The 27111-nt window shown below is 37.4% G+C and overlaps 1 protein-coding gene across 1 annotated transcript; it reads right to left on the reverse strand.

Moving 5' to 3' along the window:
- Window positions 1-60: 60 nt before the first annotated feature.
- LOC131788040 (uncharacterized) lies at window positions 61-26379 on the reverse strand. Its single transcript, XM_066158902.1, has 43 exons — window positions 26264-26379; window positions 21221-21391; window positions 20882-20966; window positions 20621-20719; window positions 20168-20256; window positions 19893-19969; window positions 19456-19522; window positions 18862-18947; window positions 18224-18281; window positions 17898-17964; window positions 17619-17680; window positions 17431-17535; window positions 16949-17020; window positions 16168-16337; window positions 15562-15643; window positions 15030-15111; window positions 14616-14664; window positions 13894-13981; window positions 13439-13507; window positions 12873-12974; window positions 12250-12330; window positions 11787-11840; window positions 11129-11276; window positions 10740-11024; window positions 10114-10245; window positions 9704-9873; window positions 8585-8722; window positions 8436-8502; window positions 7842-7941; window positions 7325-7441; window positions 6917-6992; window positions 6312-6404; window positions 5784-5850; window positions 5505-5687; window positions 4479-4796; window positions 3647-3850; window positions 2741-2860; window positions 2485-2495; window positions 1995-2105; window positions 1610-1645; window positions 688-798; window positions 256-291; window positions 61-96 (listed from the first exon to the last, which is right to left on the reverse strand). Exons 4-43 carry the CDS (start codon window positions 20700-20702, stop codon window positions 61-63), a joined length of 4101 nt encoding a protein of 1366 aa, XP_066014999.1. The 5' UTR covers window positions 20703-20719; window positions 20882-20966; window positions 21221-21391; window positions 26264-26379.
- Window positions 26380-27111: the final 732 nt, after the last annotated feature.

Consider the following 27111-nt stretch of genomic DNA (forward strand, 5'->3'; position numbering starts at 1 on the left):
CTAAGATCTGGGTCCCATAGATGAAACCAGGAGCTATTTGTGACCGTTAGGAGAATGGATTCACAAAGAAGTCAGCGAAGCTTTGTATTTCTCCCGCTAAAAAATGAAGTAGACTTTTGAGTTGAAGTTAATTTTTGGAAAAAATGAAAATTTTTTGTAGCATACAATAAAATTCAAACTTTAACCCTACAAGAGAAATTATTAATAGACGCTGATTGAGAAGAAAAATTTTAAACAAAACCAAAGCTGACTTACTTCCTTCTTCGCCTCCCTGTCCTTTTCCTCCTTCCTCTGTTTTAACAAGAAGACAAATTAATAATAAAAAAAAAAAACTAATCAAGTTATTTATTTAGCCTTTTTTCATATTTTTCGAACACGAGGCAGCCTGTAGAGATACTCCTTAGAAAATAACGTGAATTTCCTAACGCTTTTCATTGGCCAAATGAAAACTCTGCTTTATTAATTGTAACACTTTCAAAGTTTGGTGTTATTAATGAGACAGGTTTGATAGACTGAGTGTTTTGAAGGTAATCATCCAACTCGGGGTTTGGGTTGGGCCCATAACGTTATGACCATACTGTACCATATATCATATTACAATCAAATATTACCGCAATCAAATATTATCAGAATGTTTAAACTTTTGTTTACTCTATTTTAAAGTTTTCATTGAGTAGTTACACATACCTTGACAAAGGTTGCAACTCTTACGGCAGTTCTTAGACATGTAGTTAGCAGACTTTTTGCAATGACCATGCGATGCCCAATACTTGCAATTCTTGTTGCCATCCTGACAATCTAAAGGCGAAAAAAAAAATATTGCAAACACAGGCTTTTTAGAGCTCACTCTATTGATTGTAGATTTTCCTGTATGGGAAAAATATATAGATATTTTTAAAGTTAGATTACCTTAAAGCCTTCATTTTATAAGGAATTCAGTTTGCGGGTAGTCTTCTTCTCAGACTGGGTTGGTTGGTTTGCCAAATACAACAAATCATAACTTTTTTCTAGAAAAATCCTAGCTTCATCGCTTTGATATACAGTTTCTGGACAAGTGGCCTCTATTACTGTGTTTTTTCGCACATGGACCGTCTACCAAATTTTAGTAGCCGCACGCAAATGATAGCAAATTAAATTCAAACACTCATATATATAACAATCACGACTCTCTGATAGGTCAGAAACTGGTTTCTTATAGATAGCATTTCGCTCGATCGAATGTTGGGAATGGCGATGCTTTATGAAAATCATGTTTAGAAGCGTTAAGTTTTTCTCTGTAGTTATGCCCGCTCATTTGTATGTTGATATGATTACAATGACAAATTGTTTTTCTTCCATCTGCTTTACACCCTGTCTAAGATCTGGGTCCCATAGATGAAACCAGGAGCTATTTGTGACCGTTAGGAGAATGGATTCACAAAGAAGTCACCGAAGCTTTGTATTTCTCTAGCTAAAAAATGAAGTAGACTTTTGAGTTGAAGTTAATTTTTGTAAAAATGAAAATTTTTTTGTAGCATACAATAAAATTCAAACTTTAACCCTACTAGAGAAATTATTAATAGACACTGATTGAGAAGAAAAATTTTAAACAAAACCAAAGCTGACTTACTTCCTTCTTCGCCTCCCTGTCCTTTTCCTCCTTCCTCTGTTTTAACAAGAAGAAAGGCAAATTAATAATAACAAAAAAAAAACTAATCTAGTTATTTATTTAGCCTTTTTCATATTTTTCGAACACGAGGCAGCCTGTAGAGATACTCCTTAGAAAATAACGTGAATTTCCTAACGCTTTTCATTGGCCAAGTGAAAACTCTGCTTCATTAATTGTGTTTTGAAGGTAATCATCCAACTCGGGGTTTGGGTTGGGCCCATAATGTTATGACTATACTGTACCATATATCACATCACAATCAAATATTACTGCAATCAAACATTATGAGAATGTTTAAACTTTCGTTTACTCTATTTTAAAGTTTTCACTGATTAGTTATACATACCTTGACAAAGGTTGCAACTCTTACGGCAGTTCTTAGACATGTAATTAGCAGACTTTTTGCAATGACCATGCGATGCCCAATACTTGCAATTCTTGTTGCCATCCTGACAATCTAAAAGTAGAAAAAAAGATTACTTTAAAGCTTTAATTTTGTAAGGAATTCAGTTTAAGGGTAGTCTTCTGAATAATCAGACTGGGTTTCTTTTGCCAAATACAGCAAATCATTTTAGGAAAATCCTTTTTTTTTAGGAAAATCTTGGCTTTATCGGTTTGACGTACAGTTTCTGGACTTAGTAGCCTCTATCACTGTGTTTTTCGCATTAGGACAGTCTACCAAATTTTAGTGACCACGCGGAAATGATAACAAATTGAATTCAAACACTCCTATAAATATATATATGAATCACGACTGTATAACAGGTCAGAAACTGGCCTTTTATAAACAGCAATTCGCTCGGTCTGATTTTTTAGGGATGGTAGCGTTTTTATACCCATCTGAGATCTGGCTCACATAAATGACACCAGACGCGATGTTTGTGACATGCGGGAGAATGTATTCCAATTATCACGCCCAAAAAATCACACAAGAGTAATGCACGATATGGTGGTAGACGGAAATGATGCGCGGGAGTGAAAAACAGACTTAGCGATTTTCTGTGTTGCTCAGTATGACTCAAAATGATGTGACTTAGCTTCTTTTACTGGATTTCGATCAACTCATCCTGGGTAAACAACACCCAGACATACCTGAGACAGAAATGGAACCTTTAAATGGTCCCTCTCTCATCCAGTACCAGATGTAGGATGGCTGACTCTCCATACGGTCTCCACTAATCCAAGGAGCGGGATGGTAACTCTTATCGTCACCTAAAAAGATAAATAATTTTAAGATAATTATTATAATGGAAAAAATAAACATAATGACCCCATTTTTTCGACCTTGAATAGACAATTTTTTTAGAAAATTAATGCCACTGATTGTTTGAACCGTGGTTCAGTCTGCTCTGGTATAATACTTTTAACAGCTAGAAATTATATTGTTATTTATGACAACAAAGCTCAGATCGTTTGCTACAAGATTACTGTAATTGGAATGCCAACGAGGCATTAGATAACGATACTCTGAGGGAAAGATTCAGGGAGAAATCCTGGAATGGAAGAGATTTTTATACTTACAGATTTTTATAACCTATTAGCTTCCTCCATTTCCCGTCCTTTTTTATACCAAAGTCGAGAAAGTAGTTATTGCAAAATATGACATGCAAATTATAAAATAAAAAAGTAAGTTGCGAAAATTCCGTATAATCGTTTAAGGTCAGCCATACACTTTTTGTTCCGTGTTATTTGTTTCCAAGCTTCTTTTCCCATCACTTCCGCGCCACGATATTTTGAAATTGGAATGCAGATGAAATAAATTTTTCCAGAGGGCTTCCATAGATATTTTTTATAAACTGACTGCCTCATGACTATGAAAAAAGGGGGTACGTTTCTCAAGAAACTGTGGTGCTGCGTCGGTGGGGGAGTGTAACAAGGTAATTTAGTATTATCAAATGAGTTGATAACGTAAATTGGTCACCTTAGAGAGTTTAAAAGCTGACTTTTCGAGAACGTTAGCCCTTCGTTCACCTGTTACCTCATAACTATAAGGTTTACCTGTTATTGACCCCCACCAATAATGTTGAGCATGGCCGGAAGTGGTTAACCTGGCACCAGAAATCCATGGCATTCTTTGTTCAATGCCTCCGTTTGAATATTTCCAATTGTCAAACTTCTTGATCAGTTCAATTTTCGTTTGTTTGTTGTTGGTGGCTGTGAAGGTGTAATCCCTTGGAGCCCTCCAGATGCCTCCCCAACGACCTGAAAAGAGATCACAGCATTTTAGTCTCAAGACCTAGAAACTAAGTTTCATTCTTGGAATTTCATGATGGTAAAACTTTTCCAGAGATGTTCATGTAGATAGAAGAACAAATTTAATAAAATATTCCCATAAGAGTTATTTGATTCAAGGATACAGAAGATAGTAAATGTATCGACAGACAGTTTTCCACTGCCTTACTGCAGTACGAGGTGAAGGTAAAGTTATTGGGAGTGGATTCCCCTCTTGGCAGAACTATTTACCCTTTGACTGAAAGCCTGTGATGAGCTCTGCATGATGAACTGATTCATCAAAGGTAATGAGAATGCCAGAGAGGCATGATGGTAGCCAAGATGGCCGCTCCCACTATGTGGGCAAAAATAGCGTAGCAACAATTTCTTATGTAATTGCATTTGGTACTCGTGTGAACGTCCTTCTTTCAATTTCATATCCCAAAACGTCGTGTTGGGACGTGAGGGGGAAGATGGCTTGGGCAAACTTGCTAAGCGAAGGGAAACGGGAGTCTTGGATCACAAAAGCTTCTTCATTCATGTACCACTGCCTTGCTGTCAAAACTTCTATTAAGTGTTTTCAACCTCCCCTCCCCTTGCTTCGGAAACACTTTATTACCTCTGCTTTGAGCCTCTAGGCGATATTCAAACGTAGTTCCGGTCACGTCTTCGTTGTTCTTAATGCTGTCCGCATATTGCAGAATAGAGAAGTCATCAGTCAACTTTGGGTAGTTTGCGTTTCGTAATTTCACATTCTGTGCCTTCCAGCTGTTGGTGTGGCTAGTAACCAGTAGCGTCCATCCTCCACCGTCACGTGTCATATCGCAGTACGTCATAACAGGCCGAGAACCTGTGGGGTAAATCTTGTAGACTCCATCAGGGTAGAAATGATTTTTTTCTCTTGCGATTCGTTGCAAGTGACGGCATGAAATCACCTCTGAAACACACATAGACAACCACAGAACGAATTAACCCTTTATCTCCCATGATCTCACCAGTCTGCCATACAGTTCCTGTGATATTTGCTTGGAGAATTTGATATTGAATCAACTAACTGATATTTTTCTTTATTCTTATCAATTGTCTGCTTGATATTGTACTGATAGTATAAGTTGTAAGGAGAAATTCTGTCTTAGTCACCCATGGGTGTTAAAAGGTTAAGAGACCTGCCATTATTTATCGCCTGGGGAAGGGGGCTGGAGGATTTAGGGGGATCACATGGTTTCAAGGGATTAGGGAGGGATTAGTCACCGCCAACAGAGTATTAAGGGGGAAGGGGACTAAAGAAAATTGACCACCAATAGATTGCCGATGAGGGAGGAATCACCAATCGAATGAATCATGGACGGTGAGAAGAATAATTACTCATTTTCGAAGTTGTTTCTAAACTAAAAATTTGTAAATCGTCACTACTGGGATCATTTCATCTTTTCAAAATTCAAGTTGTTTTTTTAGTTTGCGGCTTTCTTCATCAGTTCTCATGCACCCTTCAAATTGCGTCCGAAGTTACCAAAACATTTTCAGGTTTACAGCATCCTTAGTCTTGTGAAGTTTTTATCAGTGAACACACTGATATAACTAACTACAAGAAAGTAAGTTAATCAATCGAACAAGAACTTTTTCTTGGTCCACATCTTTCGCTCACTTGGACATCTCTGTGTGTTACAATCCTTTGTCTGGAGCCGTTGTCCAGCGCAGTCAGCTCCACCATGCAGAGGTAAGGGGTTGTCACAGTACCGATGTCTTCTTCTCTTTCCGCCATCGCAGCCTTTGTCACACTTTGTCCATGAGGACCACCTACCCCAGGCTCCGTTACGTGGAGACAGCTCTGCACAAGGAAGTTAGAAGTGCAAGGGATATTAGCAAACAGCTCTCACTGAGAAAATAACATTTGAATATCAAAGAAAAAACCTTCGGCTCTCACCTGACTTGCAACCGTCTTTGGGATCAAATCCTCCTTGGCAATGGCAAACCTTTTTGTTGGTGCAGACCTAGAAACATTTTGTAATTATTAAAATTTGAGTGAGAAAATGCTAATGACTTCAGTGAATTTTCGTGATTCAAGTCACGCCTTATATATTCGAATTCACATTGCGCTGCTTTCCATTCAGTCGCATTGGGCTTACTTCCCAAAGAGACATCTGAATATGTTATGTCAATAGCTTAACTAGGCAAGCTCTTATTAACAGAGTTTCCAAGTCAGACACAGAAAACATTCTGCGAATAATACCTGAGTCAATAGCAAATATCAGTTCGTTAAGAATCCACGTGATTGTTGTTTTTTCTGACAGCTGTTCATTCCTTACAAATTACATACAGTTGACTGGGAAAAAGGGGGATCTCGCTTGCATGATGGTGTAAAACTTAGACTGCGTAAAATGCTCCGGCAAAACCTGGAAATGTTAACTCCATTTTTATGCTTCTCACAAACTCAACATTAAGAATTACTTACCCCTCTTCCTGCACACTCTTTGTTGCCGACTACTGGACACTTGCCAACCACATTGAGATAACTGAGTGACTGGCACTTGTAATTGACACACATCTTAAACAGACATAAACGGGAGTAAACTTTCGGACTAAGGTAAACATAATCACAGTGTATTTATATCGACAGTGGGCGTATTGTGGAGAGGGGAAATCGTGCGGAGGGTGGATGGACACGAGAGAACAAACTCACATCTGTTCTTAGAAGGACACCGAAAGCGCTCTTTACTAAGTAATAACCCACAATTTATTTTTCTAAATAATTTCTCCATATTCAAAGCAACTCTTTCAACATGGAACTCTTCTCACTAAAACTCTTGTAACCGAATGGTTGCTGTTCTTTCATACTTTTCTTACAATAAATTGATTGTGGAGAAAAATGTTTCCTAATGTGCAATAAAGCGGGGAAATCACGGTATATTAAAGGGGTCGGCTTTTTCCCCAAACGGCTTTATATTTATGAAACAGGAACGTTCTGAGTGTTTAAGATTATGTTTAGATATTAATTGATAGCCTGCGTGACAGGACGAATCCGTAAAGAGACTCAAAAGGAGGCTAATGGTGTCGTACCTTATGAGGTCCACATTTTGTTCCATCTCTTACCATTCCCAGTCCAACGCTGTCACCACCTTTCAGTTCTACAGCACTGTAAAAAGTAAGTAAAGTAAGTAAAACCGTGTTTGACTACGTGTTTTTGCATTTCTTGAAAATATGACCTCAAAGTGATAAAACGTTTTTTTTTTCAATTGTAAGTTTTAATGGTTTCGTTTCTTAAGATATGTAAAGGAATTAAACAGGAGGCATCTAAAAGTAGATTTAAATATGGATTTACAAATTCCTCAAAGTCAAGTTGCAAAGGCAAAGTCAAACACCACGAGTATAACGTTTTGAAACTCATCCTTATTATCTAGCTTACGAGAGGCATTTTAAAAGTTGACCCCTTTTTTCTCAGAGGAACAAAAAGAAAGTAATACTAACTTGCATTTTTTCCCGGAAGGCAAAATTATCTTTTTGTCTCTGGCCCGTCCATAGTCAATAACAGGTTTTTTTCTGCTATCGTCCGCTTCACATTGCAGCTGGCCGCATAAAACATCCCTTGGAGAAAAAATCTTAATTAGTAACTGCCAAGCTAATAACATAACACGCCTCCTTACACAGAACGTAAGAAACTAGATTTACTAGTTAAAAGGACTTTAAATGAAATCTTACGTAGGTTTACTTTGAAGACTCTTGCTAATGGTTAAATAACACATTTTTTTATCACTTAAATTGTTTTAATTTTTCTCTAAGTGTACCATAAGAATTTTTTTTTGCTCATGAAACGAAATCGCTTCATTATTAAAACCTTAGGATGTTTCAGTATGTGAAACAAAGAGTTGCTATCTTCTTTTGGCCGTTTATCGAGCGCTCTTTGTGTATTTTGTAAATTGCACTCAAGAAGTTCATAAATTTTCTTAGGAATAGTACTCCGCTCACTAAAAAGAATGTCATGTACCTTGAAGCACAACGTCTCTTGGTTGTTGGATCACATGTACCATATCCTCTAGCCTCAGTGTTCAGTTTGTCATAGCATCCTTGGTCAGCGCTTGTGGCGGCTGCAATAGGTCAAGTTATTCTCAAATGAATAAAGGGGGTAAGTTTTTGAAGAAACTGTGGTGCTGCGTCGTTAGGGGTAAAACATGGTAACTTGGTTTTATCAACTGATTTGATACTGTAAATGGGCCACCTGTAGAGAGTTTGTAAAGCTGAAGATTCGAGAGTTAGCCCTTTGTCTGAGCGCAGGAAGACGTCAATTAACTATAATTGAACCGAGAGGCTTTTAGCATCCAGATTTCCTCATTTGAGGGGTTTCAGGTCTAAATCCTGTCTAGTGTACTGGTAATGTCGTCTATTTTAATATTTAACTAAAAAACTTAATGTTTGAAGCGAGACACCTTTATTTAGGAAAAAAACATTAAGTCGGCAGCTAAAAAAGATTGAATATGACATACAAATCCTATAAGAATATTTTATGAATTGAAGGCAAACAGTGTTTGTAACAAAACGTTAGATAACATAAAAGACAAAAGAAATGAGCACATTTACTTACTAGCTCCCCATAAGTCCTTGCACTGAGTGTTAGGAGTTTCGCTGCACTTTCCAAGGTAACAGAAGGACTAAATTGGGAAAGAAAACAAGAAAGGTTCTTAGAAGTAAACAGGCAACTGACTTTGAGTGATTACAATATCCTTTGCTTACATCGGATTGTTGATCGTCACCACTCTCTGCGTAAGTTTTCCACCGCTGACCATCGTAACTGTAGTGTAAGAAGAAGCCGGTCACCCAGTCGTACCAGTTTCCACGCCCTTGCATCAGGATTTTACTGACAGTTTTAACCTAGATTTGTAAAAGGACAATAAGAAAATATATAAAAGTCCATCTATAAAGGTAACAACCAAGTTGAAAATGCTTAATGATGATCAGTTACGTTTGAAGCAGCTCTGTTGGCGAGAGGTGGCTTTGTAGGATATAACTCTGAAATGATCCTGGGTCAAACATAATGACTTCATCCTATGATCCGTTACAACTGACAAAACACTACATCTTTTTTTTCGGATGATTAACTGGATAGAAGACAGGTAACACCATAAAGCCTTCACCTTTGAGTTTTGACAATCGATTCCACTTGGCTGCTTTTGAATAATGAATGACCTCTCGATAAAAATCGGAGATTAGGGATTCTTTAAGCTTTACTACACGTTTCAAATTAAATCACGTTGCACCGGTCGATCCAATAAATTTTGAGGACAGAATACAAGATTCCTTGCCATAAGCCGCCTTATAGTATCAAAGATTCTAGTAGTTAGTTCTTTACCTAATTAAAAAAAATCAGTATGAAAAACTAATTACAAAAAAATTTCTCTAAACTCATAGTAATAATAAGTGAACTGCGATAAAGAATTAGCGCTGAAATTTAACATTAAAATAATAAACCAGTTTCTGGCCAAAGACTGTAAAAGTATTAGGCTCTTTAATGCTAAGAGGTAGTTCATTCCTTGAGCGACAAACTCGAATAAAAAATGAATTCTTTCAAGTTTCTGTTCGATTAAAATTGAGAAGAAGTGTTCGATTATCAACAATTCTCAAAGGCTTGTTGCAAGAACGAAACGATAAAAAGTCCAAATAACAAATTATATATATCCTTAAAGCGTTTAAACCAGAACTAGATCGCGAGTTTCCCTAAGAAATTATAAAGGGTACTAAATTTTATTTACTAAGGCGCTCGTGCTCATAATACACCTTACCATCTTTCCTCGTATTCTGTTTTTGCATTGTTCATAAACTATCCGACTATTCTAATCTATTATCAAAACGTACCTTTCCCAAGTCAACTTGTATATATTCGGCCTTGTTATTAGCTTTGGCACACCAGTATTTTTTGCCTTTGAGTCTTGCATAATGCGCAAAATCCTGAGCTCTATATGAGGTAGCAGTAATCTGGCGGTCTTTGATTTCACCGTTCTGCATTCCAAGAGGCTCCACACAATCTATAAGTATACGACTTATACTATGTAATGTATTGAAAGGAAAGTATAAACCAATTTTTTTAACTCGAATTTAAGTTCTTTAAAAAATTGGATGCTATGGATAGGATGTAAGGCGCCGAGAGAGGCCAGTGTCTCTCCTACACAGCAGTGGGCTCCCTGCTAAAATATTGTTATTACAATTACTATTATTATTATTATTATTATTGTTATTTTCATTGTTATTATCATTAAAAGGTGCACCTTGTTTCCCGAACCACAGTTGTAGCCTATGCTGATCGCATCCAGACCATATTACCAGATGTCTTCCGTTTCCTGGCCAGTATCCCGTAGGATGAACACATTTGCCAGACTTGACGTGCTTTAAAGATCGCCCTATTAAGTAAACAAACAAACAAACAAACAATAGACCTAGCCATCAGAAAACAAAACGGAATGCAATTACTTAAAATACCTGCAGGTTGGTAAGCGGTGAAAATTTCCGTTGAAAGTGGCTCTTTTTAAGGATTTTATGTAATATTGGAAACCTAAGTTCAGTAGCCGTACATGAAGCAATTGTCTGTAAAACTGTCCTAAAACTTTTTGCCTGGGAAGCGAAATTAATGGATTTTGACTCAATTAGCATCAAGATTTTAATTCCACTGAGGCAAACACCTAAAAAAATCTTCCGAAAGAATTCCTCCAGCCCCCCTCCACTCCAGGGAACGAAAACAACAGAACCCAAGAAGCACAAACATTGATGGAAACTACGTTACCCTACGATTCAAATATATCTTTCTAAATTAGCTAATAAGGTGTATATATGTTGAATACATTCTCAGTTCGAGAGGTGGCCACTAAGGAGGTAATACGCATTTCTTTGGACTTACCTGCGGTTCGTATAAATTTCGAGTCTGCGACTTTACAAGTCCTGCTGACCACAATCTTTGCACCATTATGCGTCCCGCCATTTTCGGGACAGACCAATTTCCCACTGCAAGCGTGGCGTAACAATCCGTCTTTGCCACGCGTGAATTGAAAATGTCTCTCTGAGCATCTGCTACCGGATACAAATATGACGAGCTCGTTGTCACGTGGGGAACAGCTCTTGCTTGATGGAGCCAGACAAAGGTCAAAGTTGTTTGACTTCAGCGGTGTAGGGGTAGTTGGACTTACTGTCAGAACCAACGTAAAGAAACATGTTAAAATAGAGTGATTATTTGATTTCCGGACCAAGATATACGCAACAACGTGGAGTAGCATTGTAGCGTACCATTACCTTCATGCGCAGAACATCCCATGAAGTCAGTTCTCATACAGGGCCAGCCATGCCAGTATTGAGGATTGATACGAAGATATCGAGCGTTGACCATGGGGTTCAAGTCCCTTGTGACCACACTGTAGAAGTTAGTGTTTCCTTGTATAACCTTCAAAGCATTCCAGAAAAAAAATCAATGATTAGCCCAAGGACTTTCTTCAAATTAACTAAAATGTGACTCGTGAGTGGCAAAATTATCTTCACAACCCACTTTGCAGACAGGAATACACCGGCTCAGCGGTGCTTTCTGGCTTTTAGTCAAGCGAGTTAGATGTACACGGATTTAAAGGAAAAATAACAAAGAGAAGTAAAAAGTAAACCTGTTTTTTTCATGCCATGAATTATTCGGTTTTTGTCCAAACCTTTCTCGTGAAAATAAGCAAACGAGAAGAAAAATCACGGGAGAAAGGAATCGCATTGAAGACCGACGAGACAAAATGAAAGGTATATGACAACTAGTTGGAAATATTGTTCTTTTAAAATGAGTGCTGGTCACCTAGTTATGCACATTACCGGTAAATTCATAATATTTAGAGACAGAACTTAGTGGCACTCCGGTAAAAGTGAATAACGTTTTGAACTATATAACATGATATCTTTCTGATCATGAGAAACGTACCGTTTTCGCTTGGCTACATGGATATCCATTGATGATGTAGGTGTCTTCAGGACACTGAAAGAGTAAGAGTGATCAACTTTTAAGCTTTTAAAGTTCAGTAATTAAGCATAATTGAGGTTTGTTCTTGAGATAATCTAGAGTAACGATTCTTTTATCGGTATTAAAACCCAAACTATGTTAGACATGAGCGATTCACTAACACGCTGACCCCTACACTACTGCATAAATAGTGTGATTTAAAAAATTCATACACACGGCTGATAGTAACTTCGGCAGTGAATTGATAAAGTTGTGCACATGAATTTTGCAGCTAGTATTATGACCATTTGTGGCTTCGTGTGTTCGTTTTATTGTGGACATAACAAAGTGCAATAACATATTTTGACAATCACCCACTTGTTAGCTACTACACGGTGGTTTCTATTATACAATAATTTCTGAGTCAAATTCTTAATTTGCTTACGTCTCTTGAAGCACCAGTGCAATATTCTGGAACATCGCAATCAGTTTTGACTCCACGGCATAACGTTCCTTGTTTCTTAAACTAAACAAGTCAGAATACGCAATGAGATTGCGTAAAGCACTAAGAACTACTAGTTTCAAGGATAAAACACTTTTATTTATCTGTTATAATTATTTTGGATCCTATACTAGGTATTTCTCGTGAGAAAACTGATCTTGTGGGCAACTGAAATAACATTAAATCTTCTTATGATGTCGTTTTTTGTTTTCTTCCGCAAATTTACCCTAAAAATTGAAAGTTTGAAGGTTTGCTTCCTAACCGTTCAGGTGCACCCGTGTTATCGTGCTCTTCGTTCATATTCAAAAGAAGTAGACAATATTTTGACTTGTGGATGATAATTAATTAAAGAAAAAGCTCTCGTAATTGAGCTGTACTTGAGGGAATACCAGAAAAAGATAAATATAAAATTCAGACTAATTTTTGCTTAAAAGGGCACTCTCTCACAGCAACTGTTGTCAGTTGAATCTCCAAAATTCTATTTTAAATTTCATGCAGTCTCTAACTCAAAACTTCTCAGTTTCTTGCGCCCGTAATGTTAAAGGGATTTTTTATTATTTTGTTACCAAGCAGTTCTTGCAGCATGAGTGATGTAGGTCACTGCACTGTGATTCCTTTTTGAGGACACAGTTGTGAGGTTCACAGCAAGGATCTTTGGCCTGGCACATCTGAGGAGATTAAAAACCATTTTCATCATTCCTGATCGTGTCCGAAGAATGAATGCTGTCACATCATGAAAGTAGTCAGCTATTGTAAGTGTTGGACAATTTAACCCTTTAACTCCCAAGATCTCATTAGTAATTATCCTTACTGTCTACCATGTAGTTCTTGTGATGTTGGTTTAGAGAATTTAGTCTAGAGAATTTGGTATTGAATCAACTAAAAGTCCCTCAGTTAATATTTTTCTTTATTCTCATAAGTTGTCTGCTTGATATTGTACTAATATTGTAAGGAGAAATTCTGTCTTGGTCACTCATGGGAGTTGAAGGGTTAAGACGTCCTTACGACAGCCTTTGTAGAGACATCGCAATAAACCCCACGCTAAAGCAATTTAAACAAACACATAATAGTGTATTAAATTGTTAAACCCAAACTCTCTAAAAAAGGAATTTTGCTCAAATCATTTACAAACCTCAGGGGTGCCGCAGTCGCACTCCTCTCCTTTCTCGCGTATGCCATTTCCACAATAACTGTTGTAGGCCTAAAGGAAAATCAAACGAATCAACAGCTTCAAGATGTTCTTCCAGCTACTTAAGTGCATATTTCAACCGAAATCGAAACCGAAGCAGTGATCAAAAATGAGAAATCCAAATAATGCATTTTCTGACGTTTTATTTATCATACCCATGTTTGTGACAATTGCATCCAAATTTGCTGAATTTAAGCCCTTAAGTATCATCTGAAATCTAACCAAATTTTGACTAGAAAATGAGTTTGTTCTTTGTTGTATATATGAAAGGACTCCATTACATGGGGGATACCTTTATTTTGTCGATATTTTTAGGGCTGCTTATAATTAAAAGGCTGATAATTCTTGAATAAATTATCATCCGCAATCCCCCCCTCCTCTTTTTCTGTTATGGTTACCTTGTAAGTTGGTACGTTGTACAAGCACGCGTCATTGATCTTTTGAAGCGATTTAAGGCTGCAATCTGAAAATCCTGGAAGTCTAGTCCTGAAATCAAAATTGGGAAAAATTTCTCGTCAGATCAGTCTCAGTCGATGCAAATATAGCAGATACGTAAACATCACCTACTCAATAAAATGTCTTGCACGAATTTACAACTGTGATGAATTTCGTCTTGCACTTTTATTGTTCCTCTGTTTTCATCCAACTTTTTAATATGATTTTATTTGTATTCAATAGTATTTTACTGACTGAGTTTCTGTATAATGTTTTGTTAAATAACTCAACAATAGAACTCATTGTAAGAAAGAGTGGTTTACTTTAATTTTCATTGAAGACTGTGACAAAACAACAAATAGCAATAGAAATGGACAGTATTATTAAGGAGGACCTGAGTATTAATAATAACACACTATTTATGTAGAGCGCTATTTCCATGCTATCCGGTAGTACTTTACAATGACTGAGACAAACATAGAGTGCTTGAAAATCTCAACTGGCAGGAGGCAGACCAGTTGGTCATTTTTACACAGCACAGCCACTGAGTTGAACTAGGGGCGACCGAGAACAAAGCCAGTGAATGGCAGGGTGGAGGACTTGGACTCGGGACCACCAGATTACAAGTCCTACACCAAGTAATGCAAGTGTATCTCATCGCCAGATTTTTTTGAGAATGACCTACTTGTGACCTCCCATGAAACAGCCTCGTGGAGTTAAGCACTTGCAGTTCCCTGCATGGAGACGAAAGGTTGTGTAAATAAGAGAATAAGAAAAAAATAACGGTTGAGATGAACAATTTAACAAGGATAGAAGTTTAGAACTGTAAAATAGTTTTAGAAAATCGAAGACTTCTGAGTCGAGATTCATTTTGGATATTGCGAGAAATCTTTATCAATATTTAACAGTTTTATTAGATTTAGGTAAAACACAAACAAATTTAAATCAAAATTTAAAAATTATATTTCTGCCTCCTCATCTATGACATCAAACCCCGTAGGTATCGTGTGCATTTTCATGTTATCATAATTATTTTCTTACGTAACTCTACGTAACCCAAGATCATCTCTACAATTATTTATGATTAGATTATTCCTACCTGTATCATGATTGAACGCAAAGTTGTGGCCCATTTCATGAGCAACGGTTACATAAGGACCAATGATACTGCTATAAGACCACTACGAATAAAAAGAATATGATTCATGAGCTTTTTTTCTTCCCTGTGAGTCTTGGATGTTATTGCTCCTAAAATTCTGAGGCATATCTAACATCAATCATATGTCGACCTTTAAGTTCCAGGACGGGTAAGAAATCTTCCTATATTTGAGCATGCTGATAAAAAGCCAAAGCCCGCGCCACTTTAGGGAGTATTTCGATCGAGTGCCGTATATCCAAACACAGGTAGTTACAAAAGCTCATCAGAAAAGAAGGAAAAGATTACAGGAAACCAATGCGAGACCAAAGTCAAAACAAGCAATTTTTCGAAAGCGCGGGAAAACGTTGGCGATAAAATCCTGACTAGTATTTCTTTTGCCTCTGATTGGTTGAGATTGGTGAAAGTATTCTAAAGGATCTCAGGACATAATAAAGCAAAAACAGTGCAAGTCATATTTCTTCACATAACTTACGGCGTTGATAGAGTTTGAATTTCCGCCACACATCGCATTGACCCATGCTAGACCAACAATATGTTTGTCCCAACTCCTGTGACTGGAAAAAAAAAAACGAAGCGATATAAACCTGGAAAACTTATTTTCCTCGACGATTGAGGTATCAAAATTCACGAGACCAGCCAAAGACAAAAAACGAACTTTTGCTGTCTACTGTTTACCATTTCCGCGATAAATAGTCCTTGTTCAATACCCCTAGATGTTTTGCGCGTTGTTCGGAATTTTTCCTGAAGGGAAGTATAGTATATGCGTACTATTACATCGATCTCCGATAAGTGTCATAACAAATTAATGATCTACCACACAGCTGGCAAGACACGGAATTTTTCGGTCCTTTGAGCGACCAACCGAGATTAGATGATACAGGGTTACCTGAGAAGGATAACTTTTTTTTGCGGTTAAGGACACTATGTTCTAGATCATATGTTGTGACTCAAACTACCCCCATCGGTCTTTGAAGATTCAGAGGATTTTACCCTTTTGAAAAAGGTTTCTTCTCTAATCGAAAGAAATTTTTGATTTGGGAGGTATGAAAAAAATTTCGTAAGGATGAAAAAATTTTACCTCAGTAAAAGAGCGTTGTCATGAGGGAACCTTTTCACCAAATTTTTATTTCGATAGGCCCTGAAATTGTTTAATTCAGTCCCTGAATTTCGCCCACGCCCGAAAGGATCTCCGTTTGTCCAGATTTCCAAGTACTTCAGAACTATCCTGATATTAATTCGCTGATAGATCTTTACAAGAGACAAAAAAATCAAGATATTTCAAAGATAGTTAGTTGGGAAATGATTGATTAATTCTCTATTAACTGTTGATATGTTCAGCACCATTTGGGAAATCTAAGCAATAAGAAGAACAGCGTAATGAGTATGTACTTATCGACGGCAAAGTCAGATCAAGTTATTGTGAAAATTGCTCTTTCTCGGAAAAAAGCATCGATAATGTGAGGACAATATTAATTCGTCCCCCTCCCTTAGATGACTTGCGGCTTTCTAATATAACTTCATTGTTACACAAAATCTACCTCATTATTCAGCAGGTCATAAGCCTTCCATTTGTTGTTGGCGATAAAATTTTGTTTACGCAACCCGTCAGTTATGTGACTCGTTACTGATACACCCCGTTCTAAAAAAATCTTTGATCTGCCCCCACAAAGATAAAACGGATAGGAAAACTACCAGGAACTAAAATTTTTTTGGCATTTCTGGGATTGAGAGGGTTAATCTAATAAAAGAAAGTGTGAGTCTAGAGGAGGGCTTCAGGTTTGCTATTTTTTTCTAATAAAAGACAAAGAAAGAAATGATTTGCGAGAAGGAAAGCTAAAGTAAAACTGAAAGTAACTTACCGCATCAACAGCGTTTACTAATGTTATGACTCGATCTTTGATGACATTTTTATCCCTGTTATATTTCCGGTACTGTTGAAAGCAGATAAAATGATCATCATTGTGGGGATATTCAAGTTTTCAGGTCAATTATCAAAACATTTCTGAGTTCGCGAGCTCTAATAATCCTTAGGTGTTAAAAAAAACAAACAAAAAAACAAATAATGTCAACCCGGTTATTGGGAGATTTTTAGGTGCACCTGATATAATTTCCTCCTTTGCCTTATTCCCCAGATAAAGAAAAAGAAGAAAATAACGCGGAGAGAGACAAACCTAGTAGGATAGGCAGGGATAATGCGGTTGATCCAAGTTTTAATCTATGAATTAGTTCTCTAGCAGATTAGACTGTAAGGAGTGGATGAAACTGAGGGTAAAAGCTGAAGTTGTTTTGATAATCAGTCTAAGGAGCAAATAATTTATTTGTTGTAATAAACAGTACTTACTATTTCATTGTCAACACAAATGAAAATTTCGGTGTATCGCGTCTCATCAGTTGTCAGGTATTTCTTGTAGAAGTCATCAATATGACCCGATATGCTACGTCTCTTCTGGATCAAAACCAAAATAATCAAACACGGTTGTTTAGAGTAGTGATGAAAAATAGTGTTTTGTCTAAAAAGTAACCACCTACCCTAGCAACTGGTCCAGAAGTTTCGTTTAAGAAATGGGAGTCTGCTTGAATTTCGTCGTTTCCTGAAGAAAGAAAAATGGTGATTATCAAACATACCAACCGCTATAAACATGACACCACAAATAAATACAGTATCTGTGGGGAATTTTCTGAGGCGGTAAAGTCCTTAAAATAGCAAACGACAACAAATGAAACCTTTTTTAGATGCTTTGAAACAAAATAAAAAGGCGCACCGATTGAATGTTATGTTTTCGCAAAGTACTGCAAGCTTTGATTTACCACAATTATGGAAGATATCTTGGGACTCGTCTTCTTCGGCTTTACTGACTCTGTGAGTTCCATTTTCCTGGAATTTGATACAGTAACGATTTTAAAGAAAACGAAGGTAAAAAGGAAGCAAATTTTTAGCGACATGATTCATTTGACTAAAAACTTAACTTGCTACAGATATCTAGTGTGAAAAATAGCAATCAACATTGGCCAAAAACTATACAAACAAAGTCAATTTTTAAAATATTGTGTATAGTAAAATAAAGGGATGAAAATTATTTTACAGTTCAACCAAATTCTATTGATGTTAAGATTTGTATTTCAGTTAAACTTGCCTCATGTCCAGTCTCAGGTATAATGTAAAACGTTTCATTACCATCATCTATTAAGCCTCTAAAAAAAACAACATTGATATTTCCCATTTCCATATCAAGAAATTTTCAATTGACACGGAAGCAATTCCTGCACTTTAATGGGTTTCCCCTTCTACGATGTGCGATTGGACAAGAAAACCAGCATTAAATAACCAATCAACCAATCAAATGGAGAAGCCGAATAGATCGTAAGTTTTTCACTCACGTTTCCCCGCGCCTCAAACAATTCACTTATTTCTAGTTTGCGTTCTCGTTGGCTTACTGGGATGTTGACCTTTGTTAGCTTTTTTAACTTGGTTTTGAAACACGCGACTGAAAAGCTCCCTAGTGTATGCAATAGCAACAGATATAACATAACGTTGTCAAGCCCTTGCTTCCACCCTCTCATGCTGCATGCAGTAAAGGGAACAAATCAAGATAACAAGTCATGCAAATTCTACACGCTTCTTATAAAGTATAAACCCAATGTAAGTATCCTGTTTGCTTTTATGAGCTTTTTGTGCACACATTTGTAAAATGTACATAGTATCGAATTTATCTAGTGAAGATGTCATGTTTGAAATGCATTATACAGTCATACCACAGCAATAAAACCTTACCTCAACCCCGAACAGGTATTCAGGACAACGCGAGAATCATTCAGGCCTCGTATGGTACCTTGATAGTGACAATGATCGTAATTACCCTGAGAGGGAAGTACATACAATGAACATGTTAGATGGCCCTTGCTCCTCTCCCACCCCACCCCCTTATCTTTTAAAGTTTCCAGAAATTCGTATCTCCTCAAGCATGGTAATATCTTTTATATAAAACTAAATACTCACCTTTAAATTGACGGATCACTATTATAAGTTTAACACATTTGCAAATGTGGATAGAGTTCGATGTTATCGATATTTAAGCAACTGTTAGAGAGAGAGATTGCATTCGCATTTATCTATAAATTGCTGTTAGCCACCTTAAATTAGAGCTATGGTAAAAATCGATATTTTCAGATGTTCAACCAGCAAAGATGACATAGATGCAGAACCAATTACTTGGTGTCATTATGAGAAAATTATTTTGTTTTTAAATTTGCAGAAAAAGCTTTCGTCCATAAAGAGCCTCTGACAGGATTCGCATATGGAAACCAAACGTCTACGACTGCATGATCAACCTTGTGTTTTCTAATATGTTCTATAACTTATATCTACCTCTTGTATGACCTCTGATCCATCATTTTCGAACGTGCGAACAGCGAATGATGAAGGAATCAACTCTCTAAAGGAGAAGCAAAATAACGTGATATATTGACATATTGATATGCATGACTCATATCCACACATAAGAACATAATGGGACAGTTAGTGAATGAAAAGAGAAAACAAAGAAATAAATAGATATAATATAATGTAAAATGATAAAATAAGCGAGCCAAACAACGACATAAGGAATGAAGTGAAGGACAAAAGAAATAATAACTAGCGAACAAATACATGAATAAACAAGTAAATTTCAACGATCTTGTAACCATAGGTCTTGTTGGTAGCATGAAAATAGTATAACAAAATCAATTACTTTTCGTCTCCCTCTCACTAATTTATTTCAAGAGTCTGATTCAGTAAAAAGAAATGTTTGCCAACAAACATACTTGTTTCGTTTAACATCTAGGGTCCAGTCCTTGTCAAAAGCAGTCAATCGATAAGAGGCATCATCCACGTGACCTCCCTAGCACAACGTGATACAAAATAATTATTCATCAAAATGTCTCTATAAAGATCACTTGTCCAATGTTATTGTTATGTTAATACGAAAAGTTGTTTGTTAAAATAGTGCGCTGAATGGATCACTTGGATCACAGTTAAAAGTGCATCCAGTGCACGAGTAAAGAACCAAAAAAATAACGTGAAATTGAACGAAAACAACCTTTTCCGAAGTTGAGAGGTCTTGTTTCTCTCGTCTACCGTCTACACGTTCAGGGCGGGTGAGTTGATGGTTAATATCCTGTGCCCCACCTGAAAATGAGAGCAATATCGGTTACGAGCTGAGATTTAAAAATATTTAAAGGCCGAAAGAACATTCAAATATTACATTTATATCTTCAAAATACTGTAAATAGAGCGCATTTCGATCGAATGACGTAAAACCAAACTCAAGAAGTTGTAGCGACGAATCACAAGAGAGAAAATTACCTCAGGGGGTCAAGTGAGAACTCAGAGTGAAGATATGCAAACTGACTGAAGCAGGAAAACGAGAGTGACCAACTGGCGACTGCTTTAAATATGAAATAAATCTTGATACATCACACAGCAAAAGAAGCAAAACTAATGTCATCCAGAATTACTTTAAACTTGCTCTAAACTGTGGAAAGAAGCCTACCTTCTTGGATCGAGGTGGCGTTATGCAATAACAGCAACAACGCCCAAGCGATCAGTGATCTAGCCACTGTCTGTTTAACCATACTTTCCCCTCGTCTTTCTATGGAAAAATTTGGCAGAATTTTTTTAAAAAGAGAGATTGTCCAGAGTGTATATTGGATGCCTAACACTAGCGCACTACTTTGAAACCGAATGAGGAAAACTTCAAACAGGTTGCATAACAAGAGGAATGACGACAGTCAAAGATAAACTTCTTACGTACCTCTTTCACGGCGGCGAAAATCTCAAAAAACGAAGGAAAATCGTAGCTCACTCCACAGTGGGTTTTTTCTTCAGCTTTTATTTCCCTTTTGATAAAAAGAAAACCGACATAAGTCATTTTAACACCCAAGATTAACAAACAGATGGTGTTACAATACCTGAGTAAAACTTAATACGTGTCATTCATGGGGATGTTCAGGTTTTTCCTCCAATTCCAAAATTCACTTCCTCTCCTGGAGGTTCAGCTCACCCAAACTAAACTAGTACTAACCTTTAAGGCTGAAGTTTAGGAGAGAGAAATGAAAAAACGTATCGCATAAGTCGTGCAGTATGTACGTACCTTGAAATTCCCTTGATCCGACGATCAAACTAAAGCTGTGAACCTTTCGAGATCAGCGCAAGGGAGAAGTGAGCTTCACCAATAAACCTACGCCCAGAAAACCCCTTTTCTGATCACGTGACTAAGTGGGCTGCTTAGACTTCTTACAGTCCGAGTGACGCATTCCACGGCCTAGCGAGGGGTCAAATTAATATATTCAATCAGCTGTCTGTGGAACTTGAAAAATCAGTATCACGATATTTTGTAGTAGATCACGTAGAAAGGATTGTTTATACCATTAAAAGAGATGGGTTAGTTTATCAATGTTTACTAACAGCGTCTAACTGCCATAACCAGAAACATTTAAGTTCTCAAGTTATGGTAATCCTATTGTTCCGATTCATAACAAAAGTATTGTGTGATCGTCAATTGAATTAATTTGTGTTTAGATCAACAGACCGATTTGAATGATTAATGAAGGTGCTTCTGCCTTAAAAACGAAAAAATGGACAGTAAAAACCGAACCTTATTCCATAATATAGGCATATGTGGAGGATTTTCAGCAATGAGCCGTTTTAAACGCGTTAAAACTGCTCACTCTTGTCATTGTTTTGGTTTAGAAAAACTGGTAATTACAAACTGATTTGACACGGTCTAAGTACTTTTCTTGTAAACAATGCTATTCTAGAAGCAATCTTTTTAACTCACCGACTCCCACACAAATGCGGTTGTTACAAACTTAGAACTGGAACAACGTCATTTTAAACTACATTCCTTTCATACTTGGACCAAAATAGATCAGTCTGATATCCAATGGATTTTTTGTGATTTGAATAGGGATAAAGGAACAAATAACACAAGAACGTTGTTCTACCATCTGTGATTTAAAATTCGGTGGAGCATTTATCGAGCAACGCTGAAAAAGGCCTATTTCTGTCATTCCTTGGGTTTTAAATCATTAATCTTGAGTGTAGGTAAGAAAGAAGTTTAAAAATTTCGAAAGTATAGATGAACGGATGTGATACGGTTGGTAGAGTGTGTTTATTAAAACTGACACCCCCGGTCTCCCTTGGCGGGAGGAGGGTTTCTCGAAGCCTTTCTTTTTGACTCCCACTCATCCATATGTCGCACCAAACATACAGAAATGTACGTCATTTTGGACTGAACTACTTCTATTTTCGATAACCGCAAAAAGAGATCAATTGGGATGACAAATAGAATTATTTTGAACTCAGTGCGGGGAAAGAACGAACAAAAAGTCCAATTAAATTAGAACATAGAATCAATTCGTGTTTTACGCGCACTTACGTGGATGACGTTACACTCTCATCCGTTGACGTATGAGTTAAGAAACGGTTTGTGTAAGAAAAAGGTTGTTTAGTTCACTTCGAGTTAGTTGAAACTTATACAACGCACGAGAAGAATGATATAAGAGACATCAAAGTTCTTTCTGTGGCTCAAGTAAGAAGCGAACTCGCGCTGCACGAAGGCAAATGTCAACTTCTTACGCGTGGTCTTCGCTCGCGTGTTCGTGCAAGCTCCTAAGGATAATGGTTTCATCAGAAAAGAGAAAGCTGCACTCGATTTTCAAAACTCTGGAGAAGGAATTCGCAACTACGCAAAATTCGTCAAATGTCTCGACAATCTAAGGAAGAAAAAGTGGACTTTCAGGTTTTCAGGGGGAAACAACTAACTCCTATTGCAGTTACGAGCAAATGCGTCATCGATTGAACGCGCTTGTAAAAATGGTCTATTGGGAACCTTATGTAAGTCGCACATTTTTTTGCTCGTATGAATTGCTTTAGTACTTGAATTTCTGAAAATTGTTCCACTTTCTATGGTATTATCCGTGTGTTGATTGACATTTACTATGGAAAAATTTATCTTTTACGCTGCGGCACGAAGATATCTTCGCCCGCGAGAAAAGTCGAATCCTTGAACAAAACGAGTCTCTTTCAGCTTAAGTTGAAGCCCTTAACTTTGTTAAATTTAGGCAAGAATAAAATTGAAACACGAAGCTAAACAAAGCCCTAATAAATATTTTTACAAACTTAACGGGACAGCTTTCGTGATTTGCTTGCCATTAATTACTGCTACTCCAAACGTTCTCTCCAGGAAAAATGTACCCTGAAAGCTGATTTTATTCAATATAAGCTGACTAAAACACTTTTAGCTGTTTTAAGGGGAATACTGTCTCCCTACAGATCAGTACGGTAATTTTCGATTCACCTTAAAAGAAAATGTTTTTGGAAATAATATTCGGTCTATAAAATGATATTGCTCAGGGCTGAAATCGGATCTAAATTTTGAGATAAAGGTGGAATGATGATTCGCTCTCATCGGAAACACATAATATATATTTTATAACTACTTGCATTTCCACATTAGATTTCTGCAGACGATATGCAGCTGACTCATATCCTGTTATCCTAAGGTTCCAAGACAAAAGCCACAACTGTTAGAATCATACAGCTATAAAGGTTTACAGGCTAAATCAACAGATACACTTTGTCACAGGTCTTAACTCGAAAACACGTATTCAGGTTCGAGATAAAAAAACTCTTTGAGATATCCCGTGTCTCAACTATAGGTGAGGGGTTTGTGGAGGGGGAGGATGTAGGGGTGAAGTGAAGGGTTTGTGGAGGGGCGGACAGGGGTAAAGAGTCCCCCACCTTCCGAAATCAGCTCTCCCACTCCCCGCACCGGTGACTTCCGTATCCGGCCTTCACTGCCCATGACTACAAAGGAATTTTCCTCCTTCCATTGATCCCTTTTCTCCACAATCCTTCCCCACTTCCCGCTCTCTCCCGTCTCCTTTTTCCGTGGGTAAACAACTGTATACCACCTTCCTTGAAAGATAGATTAAAACGGCAAAAAAGTTTCCTTGGACTTGTGCTGGTCAAGTGATCAGCAGAAAAAAAGAAAAAAAGGAAAAGATGAGGTTCACATTTCAATTTCTCTTCCAAAATATTATGAGCACCTTATGCATGACACTGGTTTTGTAGCTTACGCTTCTCTGGCCCGCTTCGCTTTAAAGTACCTCAAACTACCTTTTCGACCTATGGCTCCCTAGAAATTGGAATGATACAAAGTCCTGGAATTTTAAAGTCATTTGGAAGAAATACTCCTCAATCCAAATCTCACTAGTGTGAATTTATTGCCTTAAGCCACTCACTGAATGCGAAAATGGTGAGGCTAAGTCCGGGAGGGACAAAGCACGTAAAAAATTGCGAAAATGTGGAAGCTCAAATATTGTCCATGCACATCTGTTAAAAACATTGCTTTAAGGCTTTTGCTAGAGCAGCCCTCAAAAGGATACCAATTTGGGATACAAATCTAAGAAGTCTCAAGAGTCAACGGAATTCCCCCCTAAAACTGATGCCACTGTTTTATTATCAATCACGCGCGCATAATTCAAGGAATGGAAAATGTCCAGCGTGTGTTCATCCAATTCGGGATAGCCAATCAGAGCGCGTGTTAGAATGTAACTGTGTTAAAATAGTCACAGTTCGGGAAATAAAAACCGAAGCTTCTTCCCTAAAGGATTTCTTCTTGGGAGGATCCATAATGACCGGGCTTGAAAGAACGATGGAAATCGGGCTATGGTAAAGTAAAAAAAGTCCGTGAAACGTGGTCTTGTATCTTTTTAGCTTGTTCATTTTCATTACGTTCACTTCAAGAGGTGGTAAAGGAAAAGAGACCATATCGCTGATGATTGGAATAATTTATATAGAAGCCTCATCATCACCTATCGTTTTCTTGGCAAATACACTTTAAAAATTACTGCCTTGTAGTTCTGGCCTTGCTGCATATTACGACATCATAAAATTCCATGTGGCGGTTGTTGACGTTTATGTTAAGTAACAGACTTAAGATCACTTCGAAATGCTGGCATCTGATAACTTAGACAGAACTCAAAAGGGCTGAAGTAAATGTATCGGCTTGTTAGAGTTCCGAAACAATTCGGATTTGGCGACCTATCTTAAAATATAAATCTAGAGAGAAGCGGTGAGGGTCTTGATATATGTCCAGAAATGCATGCAGTAACGAAAATGGCGAAAATTCGGTAAAAAATCGTCAAGCTGATTTCGCTTCGACGAATTTGACTAAAACTCTCCAAACTCGTCAATTCCGCCGAGCTGATTGCGCTTTGACGAATTTGACTATAACGTTCCAAAACCGTCAAATCCATGAACATTTACTTGGTTTGACGAAATTTCGTCAAATCTGCCATTTTTGTTACTGCGTGCATTCTGGACATAATTGGCTGGATATGAGTGAGGGTCTTAGCGCAAGAATCAGTTCATCTTTTTGATATTTTACTGTCTGATTTCAAAACTATAAATATTTCGGTAATTACTGCAGACACGGAACACAAAATACAACTCTCGGGGACCGGTAACTACCGAGGCCCAAAATAACTGGGCCTGAGGTCCCTCGGGGAGAGACCAGATAACGCCTGCGGAGCACGATACAATGATTACCAAAAAGAATTTTAATTATTTCCATTAATTCCAATCTTTCAGAAACTCTCACCCAACCAGCCAAGCGACTTTAGATCCTCTCGCTAAGATCTGATGATCCACCATTTTCACAGAAAGAATAATTTTAGAATGCTCTCTCTTAGAAATCTCGAGATGGAATAGTGTTAATTATTTCCGGCGATCCTAAACTTACTAAACCGGACTGCGAGAGTACCGCATTAAAAATGTATCACGATTACCTACTTCGGACTGTGCATAAATAACATTTGATGAAAGCAATCTACCTAAATTCCTAGCCATGAGGCTGGTTATAACTAGGTCATATTGAGTGGAATCATGTGAAATTCCATAAGATTTTATCCTTTTTATAGCCTCCTCCTCCCCCCACCCCACCTTCTAAAACTCTGTTAGAGACGAAAGATCCTTCTTCCATCCCCCTTGGAACTGTGTGATCCACCCAAAATCCTCTAACTCCAAAAGGCGATCAATAGAAACTGGAAAACATAATCAGTCATTATAGTTGTCGAACTTAACCTGAGAACATACAATTTCTCAGAAATACAAGAAGCTTGCACTTTACCTTTAAATTCTCCTTCTTCATGTTATTCAATTGGGCCGAATAGTCCAAACGGTCTAATGTTTACACTTTCGTCCCTGATTGGATCTCTGCCATATCTGGTGTATGTTCACGTAAATGTAGCGTGGTTGTTAGTATACGCCTTTTCTTTTTCTTGCCAATCAAATCCCCAAATGATGAAGCATTGTGTCAATGGTAGACTATCCTCAAGTATAAAGAGGTCGCTGCTCCTAACGTGTTTTGCTTTTCTTTGTCACCTGGAGTGGAAGGAAAGAGAAACGCGTTAAATTGTAATTCTTAACTGACTATTGACAAACCCAAGGAATTCAATCGCTATCAACAAAAACTGAGATATTCAGGTAAGAAATACCAAATTTTCAGTATTCTTGATTCAAACTGTGGATCGATCATGATTGGCATTTATTTCATGCCGTTTTCAATGAAATAAAATCATTTTTTACCCTGTCAGTTACTGAGCGATATTTTTGGTATCTGCACTGATATTCAATATGCTGCATCTCTTTGCACAAAACATACTGGAAGTTTTGGGGGGCATCGATTGAGTCAGAAGGAAATCGGAGTTGCGTTTTGTGAGCGGAGCCGTGCAAACTTACAACTGGCCGGAAACGGATCTTGTTATTAAAAAATTAATATCTTTAAAGTTGCAGGTAATCGCTAACATTCTAAGCAATAGTAATCCAGATTTGTAACAAACGAAAAATGAATCTATATGTCTTTAAATAACAGATTTCAAAGGTCTCTAGGTTTTCGTCCGCTAAACTTGGAAATTTAATGCCTGGGATATTGGTCTACAAATGATAATGCATGGATGCATCTCAAAACAAACCATT

This window comes from Pocillopora verrucosa, chromosome 12, assembly GCF_036669915.1.
Source record: "Pocillopora verrucosa isolate sample1 chromosome 12, ASM3666991v2, whole genome shotgun sequence".
NCBI lineage: Eukaryota > Metazoa > Cnidaria > Anthozoa > Scleractinia > Pocilloporidae > Pocillopora > Pocillopora verrucosa.

Bases quoted from the DNA above. Each gene is read 5' to 3' on its own strand.
- LOC131788040 (XM_066158902.1), bottom strand. From the start codon at position 20,702: ATGGTTAAACAGACAGTGGCTAGATCACTGATCGCTTGGGCGTTGTTG. The intron at 20,257-20,620 runs GTAGGCTTCTTT...TCTCATTTTCAG, and splicing joins CGCCACCTCGATCCAAGAAG to GTGGGGCACAGGATATTAAC. The intron at 6,993-7,324 runs GTTAGTATTACT...TACTTTTTACAG, and splicing joins CCTTCCGGGAAAAAATGCAA to TGCTGTAGAACTGAAAGGTG.